The sequence below is a fragment of the Hemicordylus capensis genome, chromosome 6 (genome assembly GCF_027244095.1).
Source record: "Hemicordylus capensis ecotype Gifberg chromosome 6, rHemCap1.1.pri, whole genome shotgun sequence".
Classification (NCBI taxonomy): Eukaryota; Metazoa; Chordata; class Lepidosauria; order Squamata; family Cordylidae; genus Hemicordylus; species Hemicordylus capensis.
The window spans coordinates 87,742,978-87,759,077 of record NC_069662.1 but is presented as its reverse complement, the minus strand read 5'-3'; the positions used below and the strand labels follow the sequence as shown (position 1 = coordinate 87,759,077).

Here is a 16,100-nt window from a genome sequence, read left to right as displayed (position 1 = left end):
AGTTCCCTCCCTAGCTTCTCCAAGATAGAGCTGAGAGAGATTCCTGTCTGCAACCTTGGAGAAGCCACTGCCAGTCTGTGAAGATAATATTGAGATAGATGGACCAATCATCTGACTCAGTATACGGCAGCTTCCTATGTTCCTTTTTCTAGGAAGCGTCTGCCTGGATGCATCCTTCTCCAGCCCAGTGTCCAGCTGAAAGACCAAGGCAAAGTGTGGCTGCCTCACTTATAAAGCCAGTGTAATATAGGAGGCTGTACAACATCTTTACAGCTTATATGGCAGGAAGTTAAGATGGGCATTAATTAATAACTAGTTAATCCACCTGACTGACAGCAACCACTTTAGACTCGGTAGCTGACAGCCTGACTAAATTTACTAGAGGAAGTCCTATTGAAATTCGGTAGTCATCTATCTACCTATATAATTCTCTAAGGTGTACCCATGGCTAATCGAGTGTGTGGTAGCTCTCACAAGAGTTTGGGAGCAGCTGCTGGGAGCTCCTCGTGAGGAGGATGAGAGCTGCCGGCAGAAAGGGTGGAGAGGGAGACTGACTGAAGGGATGGGAGGAGAACTGACTGAGCCCTGAAATGGAGGGAGAGGAAGAGAGACCTAGGGGCGCAGATGCTCTGCGCCTGGGTCAGCTAGTTTAGAATATTCCCTGAGTATTGTAGTCTTGTTTAGCAGCTTAATCTGAATACCAGCCAGCATCTAAAACTAAGGATAAGGATCCCACAATTCTCACAGTTCTCCTGCATGTTTTGGATCCCTTCAGGATGGTCTTGAGATCCAATGTTTGCTGTCCAGTCCTGAAATAGTTAATATATAAGGCCTGTTGATAAGCCTAACACAGGCTGCCCTCTGGCTCCTCCTGAGGAAAGGCTTCAGCCTCTGAATCTAAAATAATTATTAGCTAACAACCCCATTTAAACAACAGTCAGGGAGAAACCTCTCATGTCTGAAATAGGCCTATACATTAACTACCAATCAGACTTAACCCAGTCAGGCTCTTCTTGAGAAAAAACCTCCCGCCACAGGCCCTGAGAACTGCACCTTTTAAAAACCATATATGGGCACTCATATGCTGCTTTATGGTCCCCAAGTTCTTAGGTTTCCAACCCTTAAAGGAGTGGGCAGAGGCGCTCTTACCCCTGGTCTTCCGGGCTGAAGTCCATGGCCTCCACAGCCCTTGGGCCCCCCTCAAATCCTCTTTAGAATATCCTCAGGTGTTGTGGTCATCCAGCCGAGCATGATGATGTTTAATTTGCAGGGGAGGTGGGCCTCCAAAGGCCTTTAGGCCCAGGCTCCAAAATTACCTAGGTGCACCTCTGATTGCATCCCATTGTTCAGCCCAGCCATGAGTCAGGGGGAAAGGGAGACGGTGGACCCCAGCTGTTTTTGTCTCAACCTGATCATTCGTGGGCCACCTCCATTACGGCCATGCAGACCGCCAGTGTGGAGAGGTCTCTCTCAGAGGACTCTGTGGCAGCCTCTGCCTTCCAACGAGGCGTGGGCAGTAGCATCCGCAAGGAGTGCCTCCACTGAACACCTTGCAGGAGCTCGATTCTTCCGCAAGGCTCCAAAAACAGCAGGAAAAGCCAAGGGCAACAACAACCCGACCAAGAATCGCCTGGCCATCAGAGCAAGTCTGAGACTCAGAGGGTGGCAGCCAAGGTGTTTCCCTCACCGAGCAACCTGAGTCTGCTCTGCCATCCACCTTGCAAGCCCCAGGTACACAAAGATCTGTGTCAGTTGGGGAAGCTGTGTCTCATAGGCCATGAAGGATTTTACAGTCTTGCCCCACAAGGCCAAAAAGATTTTAGTTAGAGGGCACCATCCTCTTGGTCCCTGATCAAGTCCCTGGGGATGAGTCCGGACTCCGCTTGCTCCCCCGCCGCCCACAGCCATCCCCTCGCCTCGGAGGACACACATTTGTGGTATTTATTATTATTTTTATTACATTATTATTACTACTATTTTATTTTATACTACTACTATTTTATTACTATAAAACACTACCGCCCTATCCATCCAAAGGCTCTGGGCGCTTGGGGGGGGGGGCGCAATTTCAGTGTTTGCCCTGGGTGCCGTTTTCCCTAGTTACGCCTCTGAAGGAAGCCAGTGTTTAGGTTCCAGAGTATATACAGCTCAGTTTGACTCATTCAGGCTCTTTTAGGGTAGAACTGTAAAACTGCTCTTCAAACCATATTGTGCATAGGATATTTATATTTATCCTATACAGTTCAGAATCTATCCACCTTTCTAAAAAATGATTCAGTATCACCAGGGCATTTTTCACACAGCAGGCTTTACCATGAGTTTACTATGAGTTCAAAGTGGAATTTTTTAGCCTGAATATAAATCAGGCTACACTACAATTGGGGAGCACTTCACACATGATTTGGGTTTTTCATTGCATGTTAATGCAATGAAAAACCCAAATCATGTGTGAAGTGCTCCCCAATGGCTCGCAAGTACTTTGGGGTAAATCTGGCTGATATGTGAACACACATCTCCTCCATTCCAGAGGAGATGTAAGCTAAAAAACCTGTGTGGAAAACACCCAGGGTGTTAGGACATAGCATTTTTTCTAGTAAAGTTACAACTTAATTTTTTTTAAAGCTTACACTGTGTTCTCTACAACAATCTGAAGTTAATCAATGGATGAAGGTAGACTAAAACTAAAAGCCATATGACAGAATTGACTTCACACACAGAGGTTGCTTTATTCAAGAATATTTGAATGCAAGTTCTCAATTTCAGCAGCAAGTTCAATCTGTTGATGTCGCTGTATTTCCAGCAGAAAAAGATCCATAAATCTCATTTCATACAATGAATTAACCTTGCAACAGCTGGATATGTTCTGTTGTGTCTGGGGACAATCCTAACTGTTGCACTAAACTGATGGCTTTGTCTTTTAACTGAGTAAGGGTTGGCCTTTCAGAAACTCTGTGTTCGTTTGTCCTTCTACAGCATTCTCCTTGGAAGCAATTTGTCCCATTATCATTTCTGCAACAGTTTCCATTAGGCTCTGTGCCATTTTCACAGGCTGTTTCACCTGTAGTTCTACTGCACTGTTTTTCCGGTGAAAGTACAGGACCAAGGTCCACGTCCTCAATAGTATCCAGTAAATCTCCAACATGAGGTTGTGAATGTGTATAGCTAAGATCCTTAAGCACACTCTCTTCATATTTGCCTACTTCATTCAGCAGGTCAGTCATCTCGCTCAGCGGTGCAGAATCACATCCTTTGTGATGACACCAAGACAAGAGAGCACTACAAGAAGTTAAAATACAGATGTGGAGATTACATGCATGAATAAGACAGGACTTTTTAAAAGCCACCACCCTCAGTTATTTTCATATACAAATAAAGTGCTAGAGTAGAATGTAAACAGGGAACAGCTTGGTATTCCAATGGGAAGCACCAGATAAAGAGGCCAGACATCACAGTAGCCCCAGTTACAAATGCACCCGTTTAATACAGAAGCTGCATCCTTCTAGCAAACATCTTCCAGACAGAGATTATATTTTCATGGAAAAATCAAGTTCCTGGTGCCAATGGTGATGCTTATAAAAGGCAAAAATAGTATCTTCTAACAGCTCAAGATTTAAGTGGCTTTGCTCTATGGGGAACTTTCTTAGTACACTGCAATCCATACAGGCACCAAGGGTTGTGTTCCTGGGAGAATGTTGCATCCAGGCTTAAGACCAGAGAGGGAGAAGCTGGCTGTGTTTTTCAGGATATAGAAAGTTCAAAAGCAGCTTCCATCTTCTGCTAACTAGACCAATTGCTGTTACCATCTTTGTCATCTAGCAATTCAAGCTCAGCAAGGTGTGAAAATGAGTTGAACATGGGACTATAATGGAAAAAAGGCAACACATTCATGATTTAAGTGGGTCTTCTATTTAGCAAATGCCATTAGCAGCCACAGATGTATTACTGTGTGGAGGCCTGACTTTAATTCAAGAACTTGTGCAACTGGATTGCCACTTTAAAGACACTACTTCACAACATACCTCACAGCCCCTTCAGCTGGCCACAGGAGAACATCCGCTTTGCTGCTTCTTCATACCCCTTATTAAAACCTTGTTGAAGTGTCAGCTTTTTCCCAGCTTCAACTCCCTCCCTATAGCCTTCCTTAAAGAAGAGTGACAGACACACAAAGAATACTTGAAGAACAAGGTGACAAACGAGACAAGAGGACAATATTCATTAGAAAGTGCAAGCTGCTAGTTCTGTCTGTTGATTTGCCCTCATGGTGTGGCAGAAGGACTAAGCTCACTGAACTTAATTCTCACCTCTGTGAAGGAGAACAGTGATGCAAGCGGACAGAGGTGGCTGCTCCTTGCACAAGCAGCAGCCTCATCTTGCTTTACCTTCATCCACCCTCTGAATATTGCAGCAGCAGAGATTGAGCCCAGCAAGTCCAATTCTCCCTACTGTACCGCCCAGAGAGAGGGTGAGCAAGCAGATCTAGTGGCCACTCCTGTAATAATAACCCACATCCATAATAGGAACCCACAGGGAAGAAAGCTGGTCTTGTGGTAGCAAGCATGACTTGTCCCCTTAAGCTAAGCAGGATCCACCCTGGTTGCATACGAAAGGGAGACTAGAAGTGTAAGCGCTGTAAGATACTCCCCTCAGGGGATGGAGCCGCTCTGGGAAGAGCATCTAGGCTCCAAGTTCCCTCCCTGGCATCTCTAAGATAGGGCTGAGAGAGATTCCTGCCTGCAACCTTGAGGAAGCCCCTGTCAGTCTGTGTAGACAATACTGAGCAAGATCTACTTATGGTCTGACTCAGTATATGGCAGCTTCCTATGTTCCTATCTCCTTCACCCTTGTTCACTCTGGGCTAATCCCACTGGGCCCAACCGTTCCTGCCATGTCACCAAAAAAGAGATGATGAGGGCCCATTAATGGAAGCAGCAGCCACCCCCACCCCCCACTACCTAATTCTCCCTGCCAGGTTATCCAAAAAACAAAATAGTCGCCACTCTTGCTAGGAGCAGCCGCCTCTTGCTCCTCTGGGGAGCAGCACAGTAGCGGGGCCCCAAAGGGACAGCCTGGGCAAGCAAAAGGAGGCTGCTCCGACCTCAGAGAGGGCAGGCAGTCATGTGGAGGCCGTATCCTCTCCTGCAAGGAGGCACCACTGAAAGGTTATGGCTGCGTGGAGCAATTGCCACTGCTCTTTCCACTCATTCTCATGCGCATGCTCCTCTCTCTCTCTCTCTGCTTACTTGCAGATGCATGAGTGCGGGAGCAGCCATAAGCTCGGTTTTCATCCTCTCTTTGGGGGATGTGTAGCTCACTGGGGCATTTTTGGTGGGTAAGTGAGCAGCAGCCATCTTGTGCCATTGGCCCTTTAACGCTGTGTACAGCACAGAGCGGGGGCAGGGGGCATCCACCCAGTGGGGATCCAAGCATCCCAGGGGCTGCTGCACAGCAGCAGCAGCAGGTCCATCGTTGATGCCAGTGGGGCCCCGGAGGTAGCAACCTTTGGTTGAAGCCTTCATCAGCCGCCCCTCCCCAAACATTAAAAGAAAGCGCTCAGACATTACAAGCCTGACATGCACAACTACCTTGACTCGTTTCTTCATGGTGCTCTTCCATTCGTTCTGGGCGAGGTCCAGTTCATCCGCGTCTTCATCGAACACATCTTCGTCGGGGCGATTAAGCGCAAACCCTACCCACGACATCTTCCGATGCTCTCAACAATGCGGACGACTGGCAGGAGCCGTTCAAATCCAAGAGGTAAGACGCCTGCGCAACCAGACGTAGAGCTGCAGGGAAGGGACCGCGACCGAAGGCAACATCTGCAAGTAGGGCGCCCCTCCACGAAGCAAATGTCAGAGTCCCCGATAGCCCCTATCGACCCTGGGGCCGCGGGGCGCAGCCGGCGCTCAGCGTCACAATCGCCACGCTTGAAAGGAAGGAAGTCGAAGAGGCGAGGCAAACCAGCCTTCTCCTCTGCTTGTCATTGGCTGAGGAGTCGCAGGCTGAGGCTGACTGACAGATCAGCCGAGGGACGTGCCTGGAGAAGAGCCTGTCAGTCAGTTTCAGCCTGCAACCCCTCAGCCAATGACGTGGGACTCAGGGAGTGGGTGGAGCTGAGAAGGGCTGAAGGGAGTTTGCCCGCCAGCACGGAGCAGGCATAAGAGGTCAATCAATTTACTTTCGTGAAATTTCTTTTTGAGTTGCAGATATTTATTCTCTGTTTTGTTTAATGCTTGCATTTGCATTTACTTTGAAGGGGCTAATTTACTGAGCAGATTTCTTTGAATAGCACATATTCATTCTGCATTTGTCCTTGCGTTTCCTTTGAAAGGGCCCAGCTTATTGGGCAGATTTCTTTGAGTTGCAGTTGCACACATTGAGTCTGTATTTCGTGTTTGTATTGCCTTGGAAGCCGTCAATTTACTGTTCACAGTTCTTTGACACATACACGTACTTCATTTCTGTTTGCAGAGCAATTCTCGCGAAGTCCTTCCCATTCCCTATGTTAGATACAAATCATGTAGTACAAGAAAGATGCTCTAAGACTTATTTCTTGCTGCCTTTTGATATTTTAAGTCACTGGAAAGTTTCCAAGAGGGATATTTTTCAGGTTTCATGAGTCCATCTGTGTGCATCCCTTTAACATTCTCCTAACTGATGTAACTGATTGACATGCTTCTTGTTTAATAGGAAACTATCTTTACTTGTGTGCCTTCTAGCAGGCTCATTTACTGTCCAACTGTGTGCCTATAGTTTGATTAAGATTTTGAAAAATATCTACAGCAGGGCTGGTTTAAAAATACTGCAACTGCAGGGGGACAAAGAATTGGGCTGCGGGGGGTTCGGGGGCTCATGCAGAAGAACAGCAAAAGTAGGGGAGCATTCTACTAAGCCAGGTATTCCCCATTCCATACCTATGTATTTGATTTTCCCCACCCCCAACCTATGTGTAGAACTTTGCATTTGTCTCTGAATTGTATGTTTCAGCTCAGTTTTCCATTTCGTAAGACCATTTTGAATTTTACTCCAGTCTTCTGAGGTGTAAAAGTAAAGTTGTGCCGTCAAGTCAGTGTCAACTCCTGGCGACCACAGAGCCCTCTGGTTATCTTTGGTAGAATACGGGAGGGGTTTACCATTGCCATCTCCCTCACAGTATGAGATGATGCCTTTCAGCATCTTCCTATATCGCTGCTGCCTGATATAGGTGTTTCCCATAGTCAGGGAAACATATCACCGGAGATTCGAACCAGCAACCTCTTGCTCGCTAAGCAAGTTACTTCCCTGCTGCACCATTAGGTGGCTCTGATTCTATTGGCCTCCACTAATTTACATATCCCTAATTTACATGCCCACACATACCCCAGAAAGCTCAAGTGTTAGCCATGTTGGGAGAAAAATGAATACCTGTACTGTCTATGACTTCCTGCCCCTCCACAGTGTAGAAAAGTTGGGGGTATTTAATTTAAGTTAGGAAAAATAAACTGCTGAATGAGGCAGGCTGTACCCAGTTCACTGGAAGGACAGAAAAACAGGTAGCTGCCTTATATCAAGTCAGACCATTGGTCTGTCTAGTTCAATATTGTCTACACAGACTGGCAGCAGCTTCTCCACAGTTGCAGGCAGGAGTCTCCCTCAGCCCAATCTTGGCGATGCCAGGAGGGAACTTGGAACCTTCTGCATGCAAGCAAGCAAGCAGATGCCACCAGACTCAATGGGAGACTAGCTGATGATCACTGCTGGTGCCTCCTACCTTGTTTCCCCCAGTTTTCAATCATCCGAATAGCATGATTCAGACATTATGGTGTATAAAGATACCTGTACACTCATCCATGTGTTTGTGTGAATGGCTATACTTGGATTCATTTTAAGTGTGGATGCAGGCCCTTCAAATGCATGGTATGGATATGTAGTGTACTTCTGGACCTATGTAAAAGCTAACATGAGAATGACTGTGCCTGCGTCGTTTTACTACAACAACAACAAATATTTATATGCTGCAAATATGGATGCAGGCCCTTCAAATGCATGGTATAGATCAGAGTTTCTTAACCTTGGGCCCTCAGATGTTGTTGGACTACAACTCCCAGAATCCCCAGCCACAAAAGCCATGTCTGGGGATTCTGAGAGTTGTAGTCCAACAACATCTGGGGGCCCAAGGTTAGGAAACCCTGGTATAGATATATAGTGTACTTCTGGACCTGCGTAAAACATAACACATGAATGACTGTGCCTGCGTCCTACTACAAATATTTATATGCCACTTTTCAACAAAAGTTTCCAAAGCGGTTTACATAGAGAAATAATAAATAAATAAGATAAGATGGCTCCAAAAGGCTCACAATCTAAAAAGAAAATATAAGGTAGATATTAGCAAGAATCATGGGAGTGGTACTGTGCTGGGGATGGATAGGGCCAGTTGCTCTCCCCCTCTCAAATAAAGAAAACCACCACTTTAAAAAGTTGCCTCTTTGCTCATTAAGCAGCGGTCAACACTTTACACTTGTTGTATGTGTTGAAAATGACAAACGGATGGGCCTAACGAGGTCATTATCCTGTATCTCTTGCTTCATGTACAGTTTCTAAGAAACAGAAAATGTACTAAGGCGGGACTATGAATTTAACCAGAGGATGGTTTATTCACAAGTTGCCACAATTTCAGTCTGCCAAGTGTGTTATTTTCTCCTCAGAACATTGAAAGGATATATATATATACACAACATACTTAAATGTTGCAAAACAGGCTACCAAGACAAATGTAAATGGTACACATTCAACAAGCAAAGACAAACATGTATAGAAACCAATTCACTGTTTACATCCCACGTTAAATGGATCGACATTTTTTAGATAACCAACCCAAGAGATGAATCCTTTGACCTTAGCTCCTAGTCTGGATCCTGAAGCCTATCTTCTGTGATGCACAAAAAGTGCTGAAGTCTTTCCGATATGCACAGGAATGTCCCGACACAAAATGGAGGTTGTATTTCCTCTGTCACAGTCCATAAGACAGTTTCAAGACTTTCCCACTTGAATCAGAGCTGCTATGGAAACAAAGCTCCACAGATGACGCTCAGTTTTCCAGGCAACCCAGCTGTCCTTCATTCTTCATTCTCTTCTCTGGGGAAGTATTCAGGATGCTGAGCAGATCTAGAGAGGAAAGACTAGCCTGTGGCTGTCCAAGAGCATCCCTTCCTGTCCTTGAAAAGCAAACATAAAACAATCTTTTTGGCCAAAAAGGAACAGGAATTCCCCCCCCCCCAACCTGCCATTCACAATCAGAAGCCTTTCTAGGAGATCTAGAAGAAACTGGAAAAAGATTGAAAGCTATTAATTTCACCAAAGGCTGTGCAACATAGGAGGTTGAGAGTTTGTCAAAACTTTGCTGTTTGAAGTCCCTCATTATTTTGGGGAAGGGGAAAGGGAAATGGAAATGGGAATATTTTTCTGAAAGGGAAAAGTGGAATGGAAAGCTCTCCTCCTCAAACGGGGGAAAGTGCTTAAGTACAGTCTCTTTCTGGCAGAACTCTGCTTCCAGTTTTTCATCTGTGCAATACTCAAGGTTTCTCTCGTATAAATATATTGCTTTTCTTACCTCTTCTGGAAAGACAAAGAAAGGCTGCCAATCTGCTTCCATAGTTACTAATTTCTTCTGTCCTTCCTGTTAATTCCATTCAGTGATGGTGTTATTCCTGCTTCTTAGGCTCCAGTATCTACACCTAAAGAACATATATCTGTGATGTATTTTGAAGAATTTGTTTCTGTGAAATAAAGCCATGCTCCTGACAGATATCAAATTTTGCATACACAACCCTGCCACTGAAATTAGTGGAATGCACTACATTTTACACCAGAATAGGCTTGGGGGAAATTTACTCTCTTTTTTGGAGAAGAAATTCTGAATATACTTCCCAATGACCTACAGATACCAAATGTTGCATGAACAATCCGGCCACTTACATTAGCTGAATGCACTACAGGGCCAAGAGCACAAACAGGGCTGAATCTGCCCCAAACTGTCCCGAACCAGCCCATGGGGAGACAGGGAGAGCCCAACGGGGGACCCTCAGGGCTTTTAAGTTCTCCAAGTCTTCTACTTCTCTTTCCAAAAAATAATCCCAAACTTTCTACATCTGCATGCATATCTTGAACAATGGATCTTTTCAAAAGTGAGGTCGAAATGGAAGAGCACAAGGCCAGCTTCTTGAGAAGGAACAATGTTAGATGCTGCCCCGGGGAAGAGTCGAGGGGCGTCTCACTAATTTCAAAAATCCCTATGCCTTTGTTAACGCTCATTTCAATGCATATGCGAAATATGACTCACCTTTTCTTAGAGAATTAGAATCTTGCTAATTAACCTTAGCAAGGTACTTTAGACTCAGGATTTGTCGAGGCTGTGGCAATGCTGTTTACCTTGCTGACCCCTCAGAATCCAAGTCTACTGGTAATGGTGAGTCCTCCAGATGATGGTATTTGGGGTGGTGGCATCCCACTGTATCTGGTGGTAATGGTGAGTCGTCTGGCCTTGGGGCATGAGATGATCTTGGGGGTCCTGGATCGTCTGAGGTCTGAAGTACGTCCAGGTTCTGTACCCAATGCTGCTCCTCAGAAGAGGTCTCATCCAGAGTGGACAGGGGTCCTCACTTTGGTTCATGGCAGCAAAGGACCAGTTCTCCCATCATGACAAGGCAGAACTGGCGAGACCTAGTGGAGGTGCTCCAGCAGCCCAGATGATGGTATTTGGGGTAGTGGCCTTCCACTGCTGCTGTCTCACTGCCAAGGTGTTGCCACCGGAACATCAGCTGGTCTCTGTAAGGCTTGCACCTGAAGCCACGGCCCTTGGGAAAGTTGAGATGGTGATTCATCCCAAGGGCAGCGAAGAACCAGTTCTCCCATCATGGCAAGGCAGAATGGGCGAGACCTAGTGGAGGTCCTCCAGCAGCCCCGACGATGGTATTTTGGGTGGTGGCCTTCCACTGCTGCTGTCTCACCGCCAAGGGGTTGCCACCGGCACATCAGCCGGTCTGCGTAGGGCTCGCACCTGAAGCCACGGCCCTTGGGAAAGATGAGATGGTGGTTCTTCCCAAGGGCGTGGCTTCGGTGGGAAGTGTGGTGGCGGTGGTTTGGCCACAGAGCTGGAGACTGAGGGGGGATGTCCCCAGGAGCAAGGCTCTGTGTCTGCCTTGGGGGGCCCCAGCGCTTTGATCATGAGCGCTGGCAATGGTTCGGGCCCCCGCCAAGCAGATGGATGTTGCCATGATGGCAAGGGCTTTGGCGGGGGTCTCCCCATTGGGGTCAGGGTCGTCTTCCCAGTTGAAGGGATCTGGGGAAGAACCGTCTCTCGGGACAAGCCCGAGAAACGGTTCCCCCCCAGCGGGGAGACGCCCTGCCCAGCCTCCCCAAGGTGCAGACTCAGGTTGCTCCTGGGGATGTGCAGCAATCTCCTGGCTGTATCCCCCGCAGCCTCCAGCCTCCTTCTGGGGAGTCTCCCCTCCCCCAGGTGGGGAAGGGGTTTCTCCCCAGAAGGCACACCCCCACCTGGTGCCTTGTTAGCCCGACGCAGACCGGCCTTGCCCAGGAGGGCTGATGGTCTGCCCTCCTGTGGTGGCTTCCCCTTGCTGCTGCTTTCTGCGGGGGGCTGCCTCTTTGATGTTTTGGGGTGCTTCACCCTTTTCTTTGATGGGCCAGCCACAGGGGCTGGCCCATCAAAGAAAAGGGTGTCCTTCCCGGAAGCAGCCCCACGCTCCCGCAGCAGGGGAGACAGCAGCAGCTTCCGAGCCACCATGAGGCTGCTGGAGGTGATGGGCCTCCTCCCACTAGGCTTTTCCTCCTCTGCCCCTAGAAGGAAAGGAAGAATCGTTTTAATGTCATGTCTCTTTATTTTACACATTTATCTACCACCACAATTCACATCTCCAGGCAGTTTACACAATCTGTCTAGTTTGTTTGGACAGAAGCAAGTCTCAGGACGTCACATTATTCTTGTATTAATGCATGTAACGGTGCTGGGGTGGGTGGGGGGGACGACATATAGCACCTGGGCTTGATGGCTTTTTCATAATTTTTGCTGAAATTTGCATTCCTCCTTCAACAGCATAACGCAGGGGGCTGTGATCCCAGGGACTTGGAAGCAATCTAGAATAGTTGTTCTACCTCAGCAAGCCAAAGACAATTCCTCCCTGGGATCATATCACCCCATAGCATTAGTGAACTAGGGCTTGAAATGTTTCACTGCTATCTTGGCCAATAGGATCACCCTTTTCATCACTGAGTACATTTCTGAGGACCAAACAGGTTTGATGCCCAACCGAAAAATAGCTAGATTCAAACCCAATCAAGCTATTTCTGGGTACGAAGCAGGGCTGTCCCCTTCCCCTAGTGCTCTTTGCCATTGCAGTTGAAGTACTAGCTGACAATTAAAAATGACACAAAAATTCAGGGGTTTCAAATCAGTGGTAAAAAAAAGACATACAACCAATTTATTTGCAGACGACATCATATGACTTTCACCTAATCCATGGGAAGCAATACTAGCAGTCAAGGAAACATTAACACTTTACAAACAAACAGCTGGTCTAGAAACACTTTATCAGAAGTCAGAACTTATATTCATCCACATTTGTATAGAAGAACAAAGGAAACTTCAGCAGCAAATGTCTAATATAAGCTTACAATATTCAAGCTTCAGATATCCAGAAGTGATAAGGATCTAAAGGATCTAAAGCCATTAAGGAAAATAAGCATAGACTCTCTCTTTTTCACAACTCAAAAAGGATATTAAAAATTAGGCTCAGCTGAATCTCTCCTGGTTAGGGTGAGTATCAACCATAAAAAATAGTAGTTCTGCCCAAATTTCTTTTTCTTTTTCAAAGATTACCTATTTGGATTCATCCCAAATACTTTAAAAGGTGGCAGGGAGCACTTTGAGCTTTTCCCAATAATTATAAGAAAGCAAGAGTAAACAAAAGTTCACTATACAGCCTCCCAAACAAGCTTTATTTTGATGCCCTCCAACTCAAGCAACTCATTCATATCATTCAAAACGATCAAGTGATTCCATGGGTTTCTATAGAGTTCTCAGCAGATGCTCAAATAATTTGAGCTCTCCCCTTTATTATTATTATTATTATTTATTAATGAATGAATTAGATTTCTATACCACCCTTCCAAAAATAGCTCAGGGCGGTTTACATTTAAACAGGTAACTGAAGCTAAATTAGCAAGTTTGAGTAACCCCTTCTTGGCCTCCACACTGAGAATCTAGTGTCCCTCCCTGAGCTATGACATTTGCACAACCCACTTCACCACTCTTCCCTGTTTTAGACCATCCTTTGTTTGCAGACCCAAGCAAATATCAACAATATTTGAAGTGGGAGACAAAAAGGATTTACCCACTGAGGGACATTACTGAAAGAGGTAAACCAGCATCAGAGGCTAAACCTGGTACAATTCTGATTGGCATCCAAGCTACTTGGATGCAGAAACTTCAAATCTGGCCCTTTGCATCCAAGTTGCTACAGAGAGGAGAGGCAACTAGGTCTTTGACTATCTATCAATGTAATCTTATGTATTTCACCAACTAACAAAACAAGAGGGCTTGCCTCACTTGTATACGGTATCTGAAGGTATTAATGTTTTATGTATTTTATGTCTTTACTGCTGCTGTTGTTTCTTTTTCTTTTTGTATTTATGCTGGCCTTGGGCTGAAATAAACCAACACATACATACACTTATATACAATACCATAATTTCCACATCTTTTAGTTCCTTGGGAGGGCTAAAAACAACATGGGGAACTGATTTAGGAACCTCTCTTGAAGAGACTGAATGGGAAGCAATTGGGCTGAAGCAACTGATTAGAACCACCACATCTGCCCAGATAAGGGAGGCAACATTCAAGCCTGTACAGAGAGGACATCTTACTCTAATCAAGATGCAGGATATCTCTCAAACGTCTTCCCTGTTTTGTTGGCAGGGATGGAAAAACAGAGGTACTCTCCTTCCTTTATGGTGGGGTTGCCCATACGTGAAAGGCTATTGACAGAATTTGTTTCATATAATCTGGGAAATAGTCGAACTCAATCTTCAGCCTGATCCAAAGTTAGCACTTTTAGCAATTTACAAGAATACTCACAAAGATATACCAACTCTGCTGCTAGCAGCAGCCAAATAGAGGTAGCTAAACACTGGAAATCCCAAAAGGGTCTATTCATTGAAACCTGGTTCAGTAGGGTCTAGAAGATTGCATTATCTGACAAGCTGACCCATCAAACCAGGTTAGCTAGAGAAGTAACCAAACAAGACAAGTCTTTTGAAATATGGTTTCCATTAATTGAATTTGTCAATAAGGGATGGTCAGTTTATAACCTCCATCCACTCAAATCAAATTTTGGGATGATATTCTTTCTCGAATTTTGTTTTCAGTTGTCTCCCATCAAGTTGTACCTGCATCCTCAATAACCAACAAACTCTTCTTAACACTGGACTCCTTGTAGCCTCAATTGGCTCTGTGTTGTATTGATTGAATTTTTTTAATTTTTTTTTTTTTAAAAACAGATTGCGGGGAAAGGAGCAGAGTGTCAATTTTTAATAACATTTTAACCTCTGGTAGCCTGGCATATGAAGAGAGAGAAAAATGCCAAAAATATATGATCTTTGAAATTCAGCACATTTGTAGACCTTATCCGGTAGATCACACAGTCCCAAGTTTCAAGTTATTATTACCCTTTAATCTAATGGCACAATTTCCTACCTGCCATGATGAGAGATGTTCTCAAGAGAGACTAAAATACAATATATATATATATATATATATGTATATAACCACACAGACCACGTCCTCCACTCCCTACTGATTGAGCATCAGCTGAGAAATAAACCACTGAATAGTGATGATGCCAAAAAAAAAGTGTATTGCTGTTCCTATGGCAACCTGCAGGTTATGATGTAGGAGCCAGAAAGTGATGTCATGACAGAGGCAGCAAAGCAGACCAGGGGACACCACTCACACCAGAGTTAATGAAGGGAAACTCAGTTCAACCAGCCTGGTAGAAAGCCAGTTTTCACAAGCTCCCTACAGATAGCAACCAATACATCAAAACATCAGTCTTCTTCACCTTGACTTTCAAAAGGGGAAACCAAGTCTAGCTAGCCATTTGTTTTCAAGTCTAGCTAGCCATTGGACATTTCTTTAGGGTTTACATGAAAGCCCGAGATGATCGGCTATCAGGTTTCATAACTGCTAGCACCAGATCTCAGTAGTGAGAGCTAATCGCTGTCAAATGGAAGACTCCGGGTCTTGCAGGATCTAGAAGCCTGTGGTCCTCTTACTATTATACCTGGCACCTTTTTATTCCTGTCATTCAGGAAGTGAAGGGGCACCCATAAGAGCAGTGGTGCAGTACATTGTCTAAGAGACTATGAATCAGAAAGCCCAAGGTTCAGATCTTACTGCTGCTATGGGCTCAGTTAATGACCCTCAGTAAGCCCCTCCCTCATCCTTGGCCCCACCCACAATATGGTAGTCAGAATACCAGCCTCCCGTTCAGGATTGTTGTAAGGATTACTGCAAGATAGAATGTGGGAAATGCTTTGAATGCCCTAAAAAGCACTGTATAGCAGCAGAGTATTATATCTTACCTTTTAAATGTTCCGGAGGCACTCAGTGCTCAGGTCAGGGGCGTAACCACTATTAGGCAAGGGGAGGTGGCTGCCTGGGGCCCCCCACGCTTCGAGGGGCCCCCCAGAGTCAAGTCACATGACTATGTTTTGTGAAGTGTGTGTGTTTGTGTGTGTGTGTGTATCAGTGAGGGGCCCATTTTAAAATTTTGTCTCTGGGCCCACTCCAGCCTTGTTATGCCCCTGGCTCAGGTTCCCATGGAGGGCTTAGCTTCAGTGAGGTTCCTGCATCATCTGCCTTCAGACTCTCATTTTCTCTCCTCCTTGACATTTCCTCAGTTTGTCACTTCCTTCTTTCCACATCTCTGATTGCAGGTGAGGGTTCATGTGATAGATGGCTCCTCCATATGAGGGACATTCCCTCCACATGAAAAACTAACTTTTCAGTTAAGGCAGGGTTCTAGCCTAGCCCGATCTCCTGGATATTC

At 45.6% G+C, this 16,100-nt stretch overlaps 2 protein-coding genes across 6 annotated transcripts; both read right to left on the bottom strand.

Moving 5' to 3' along the window:
* Nucleotides 1–2,701: 2,701 nt before the first annotated feature.
* Nucleotides 2,702–5,970, bottom strand: LOC128330772 (protein YAE1 homolog). Its single transcript, XM_053264093.1, has 3 exons — nt 5,583–5,970; nt 4,025–4,140; nt 2,702–3,276 (listed from the first exon to the last, which is right to left on the bottom strand). The coding sequence occupies exons 1-3, from the start codon at nt 5,697–5,699 to the stop codon at nt 2,838–2,840; spliced, it is 672 nt and encodes a 223-aa protein (XP_053120068.1). The 5' UTR covers nt 5,700–5,970; the 3' UTR covers nt 2,702–2,837.
* Nucleotides 5,971–8,617: 2,647 nt separating this feature from the next.
* Nucleotides 8,618–15,398, bottom strand: LOC128330770 (basic salivary proline-rich protein 4-like). Of its 5 annotated transcripts, none has more exons than XR_008310253.1 (3): nt 14,747–15,398; nt 10,408–11,832; nt 8,618–9,713 (listed from the first exon to the last, which is right to left on the bottom strand). XR_008310253.1 is itself a non-coding variant. In XM_053264088.1 (3 exons), the coding sequence occupies exon 1, from the start codon at nt 11,882–11,884 to the stop codon at nt 10,982–10,984; it is 903 nt and encodes a 300-aa protein (XP_053120063.1). In that variant the 5' UTR covers nt 11,885–12,177; the 3' UTR covers nt 8,618–9,303; nt 9,590–9,713; nt 10,408–10,981. The 5 variants fall into 5 exon arrangements, 4 of the variants coding, with proteins under 4 accessions (XP_053120063.1, XP_053120062.1, XP_053120060.1 ...); XM_053264088.1 differs by lacking the exon at nt 14,747–15,398 and having other exon boundaries at nt 8,618–9,303; nt 9,590–9,713; nt 10,408–12,177; XM_053264087.1 differs by lacking the exon at nt 14,747–15,398 and having other exon boundaries at nt 8,618–9,194; nt 9,590–9,713; nt 10,408–12,177.
* Nucleotides 15,399–16,100: the final 702 nt, after the last annotated feature.